Raw genomic sequence first — 3,078 nt, 5'->3', positions numbered from 1 at the left:
TTTCTTCCATTACTTTGGAGAATCCAACAAAGAAGAAATGAGCCTTTACACATTGTCTTTTCCTAAAGCTACCCAAACATGCCATCTTCTCACCATATTTTTCTTTTATGAAAAAATTACCTTTATTAAGGAGTCTTATGTCTGTGCCTTTATTGTCATTGATGAGCCACTGATGAGTCAGAGCAACCAAAAAGTTTAGAATCACCAACTACTTCTTTACTCCTTTAAATACACCTCTTCATCAACCTCAATAGGCATCAACTACTACTACTACTCATCATCATCTATTGCCTTCATTTCCTGAGATAGGACAACTATCTATACCAATCACACACCACAGCCTGCTGCCTCCAACTGCCAATTTCCTTTCCATAATTTCATCCAAAATGAAGACTTCAATTCAGGGACAAGTTATTGGAATTCCAATTGCCTCACTTTCATATCAGTTGGATCAGAGGACTTCAAAGGCACTACTCCTTACTGATGCGGCTACTCAATTCCATACTGATAAATTTCCTGAAGATGTATCTTCAACTTTGAAAAAAAGTAAATTCTCCTTCTTTTCATTATATATATATATAGATAGATATATATACATGAATGAATCAATTAAAACATTTTCTTTTTACTAATAAAAAGACCTGGATATTACAGGTAAAGTGCACTCAGTATTAAACAGAATGAACAAGCTTGGGAAGAAAGCTGACATTTTTGCGCATGGAATTAAAGAGCATGGTAAGTGATCAATTCTTGCTTCTTCAAAAGAGTTTCACCAAGACTTTGTTTTGGTTTCATCGGTTAAGAATAGAAAACATATATTTAGATTCATGTAGTTGAATCATGGAATTGTTGTATCTAATAAACTTTTTCTTTTGTGTATGTTTTTTAAACTGCAGTGAGAATGGGACCTAAGATCACAGAAACTGTGAAAGGAAAACTGAGCCTAGGAGCTAGGATTCTTCAAGTTGGTGGGGTTGAGAAAATCTTCAAGCAATTATTCAGTGTAGGAGAAGGAGAGAAACTATTGAAAGCTTGTCAATGCTATTTGTCAACCACAGCAGGCCCCATAGCTGGCCTTCTCTTCATCTCCTCAGACAAGATCGCCTTTTGCAGCGAAAAATCGATTAAGTTTTCATCCCCAAATGGAGAACTGATTAGAGCTCGTTACAAGGTAATATTTCATTAACGATAAGAACGATTCGATCTCTCTATCTACATATATATTTCTGTGTAATTTGGTTCTAACAGTTTGTATGATCTTCTGTCATTTTTCAGGTTGTGATCCCAGCAAGCAAGATAAAGGGGGTCAACGAAAGTGAGAATGTAAAGAAACCATCACAAAAGTACGTAGAAATAGTTACAGTTGATAACTTTGATTTCTGGTTCATGGGGTTCTTCAATCACCAGAAAGCCTTCAAGTGTCTTCAACAGGCAGTTTCTCAAGATTAGAGAAACTACTTGCAAAACTCCACCAAAGGATTTATTGGTACTGTAGATTAACAGCAAAATTGTCTATTTCATTCAGTTTTGCTTTAAAATCACATGTATTTATGTCAGACTAGCTAGTAAGAGCTCAATACGGTTACAAAAATTGTACAAATTTTTGTTAATGAGGAAAAAAAAATCTCTTTTTTATTCTTCTATACTTGCTTTCCTATACTTCCTGTTAACTTAAGTATAGGTTCAATGGACTTGAAATAGTCTTTAATACCAATGTGCTAACTCAAATTCGAAGTTCTACTTGTGTCTTTTTAACAAGGATTAAAAATTCAATACTACCTTTACTAAACTGTAATTGGAATTAGACTTTTTTATAGTTTATAAAAAATTTATGTGTGAATATATCTCGAAAATATAGGAGATATATAGAAAGGAAAAAGAAATTGATAAAACTTAGATATCCAAATAATTCTGTTATAAAATTTTCAGATATGAGTGATACATAGGAGGAATTTTTTCGAATATGTCGGTTGTGATTTTCTTTTAATTAAAAAAAATAAAACTTCTTAAAAAAAAAAGGAAAAAGTAGAATAGATAATATGCTTTCATGATATATTTATCTTTATGTATTAAAGTATCATTACGTGCGTAAATAACATAAATTATTGGTTTTAACCAATTTTTTTTTTCATTTTAACTAAATATTTTAAATAATTAACAGAATATACTTTTAAAACTAATTAAAAATAATTATGGATTACTTATATTAATATAAATTCAAATATTATAAAATATCATTATTATAATAATATTTAATATAAAGCTACATATATAATAATTATGTTAGTATAAATTCAAATGATAAAATTAATATATAATACAATACTAGATATTTAATAATTATATTAATATAAATATAAATATAAATATTATAAAATATTATTATGATAATAATATAAATTTTTTACTAATTATATTAATATGAATTAAAATATTATAATAATATTTAATAGATATATTAATATAAATTTAAATATTATAAAATATTATTATAATTATATATAATACATAATTTTTATTTTTATTACAAAAATTATTATTTATCCATTAACAATGTTTTTGTTTAATTTTTCATTTAATATGTTTATGTCATTCTTTTATATATAATATTGTTTATTTATTTGAAATTTATATGACAATAATACAAATTTAATAGAAATAATTAATCATTTCTATAAATAAAACTAAGTAAACACATTGCTTGTAACTAGTAAATATAAATATATATACACTAGAAAACAAAGTCGTGCTTCGTGCAGTTTTTTGTAATGATTATTGTACCTTGTATGGTAACTTCCTAAATGTGCGAATATGTTATTGATTACTGGCATTATTCATACTTGTTAGTTTTGAAAGTTGGCAGGTGTGATAAGTTATTATATACTATTGTTAATAAAATATATTACAATATATATACACATAATAAATTTTATATGTAGCAACATATTTTAATGGGATGATAAATTTGGGTTTTTTTCCATTCCATTTACTCGCATCTCTTCTAAAAAAAATAAGGATTATTGAGAGAGATTATAAGCTTTTGTATCATAATTATAAGATTCAATTCAAATTGTATCA

General features: G+C 27.0%; 1 protein-coding gene across 1 annotated transcript; it reads left to right on the top strand.

The window, feature by feature from the left end:
• Nucleotides 1–244: 244 nt before the first annotated feature.
• LOC133818882 (GEM-like protein 7) lies at nucleotides 245–1,643 on the top strand. The gene is made up of 4 exons (XM_062251984.1): nucleotides 245–546; nucleotides 655–735; nucleotides 897–1,171; nucleotides 1,276–1,643. Exons 1-4 carry the CDS (start codon nucleotides 387–389, stop codon nucleotides 1,447–1,449), a joined length of 690 nt encoding a protein of 229 aa, XP_062107968.1. The 5' UTR covers nucleotides 245–386; the 3' UTR covers nucleotides 1,450–1,643.
• The last annotated feature ends 1,435 nt before the right edge of the window (nucleotides 1,644–3,078 follow it).

This window comes from Humulus lupulus, chromosome 2, assembly GCF_963169125.1.
Source record: "Humulus lupulus chromosome 2, drHumLupu1.1, whole genome shotgun sequence".
Classification (NCBI taxonomy): domain Eukaryota; kingdom Viridiplantae; phylum Streptophyta; class Magnoliopsida; order Rosales; family Cannabaceae; genus Humulus; species Humulus lupulus.
This window is presented reverse-complemented; position numbering and strand designations above follow the sequence as displayed.

What these genes read in the sequence shown, in the direction of transcription:
- LOC133818882 (XM_062251984.1), top strand. Translation starts at nt 387, where the DNA reads ATGAAGACTTCAATTCAGGGACAAGTTATTGGAATTCCAATTGCCTCA. An exon ending in ATCTTCAACTTTGAAAAAAA is followed by an intron (nt 547 to 654) that starts GTAAATTCTCCT and finishes TGGATATTACAG; the next exon opens with GTAAAGTGCACTCAGTATTA. An exon ending in GCATGGAATTAAAGAGCATG is followed by an intron (nt 736 to 896) that starts GTAAGTGATCAA and finishes TTTAAACTGCAG; the next exon opens with TGAGAATGGGACCTAAGATC.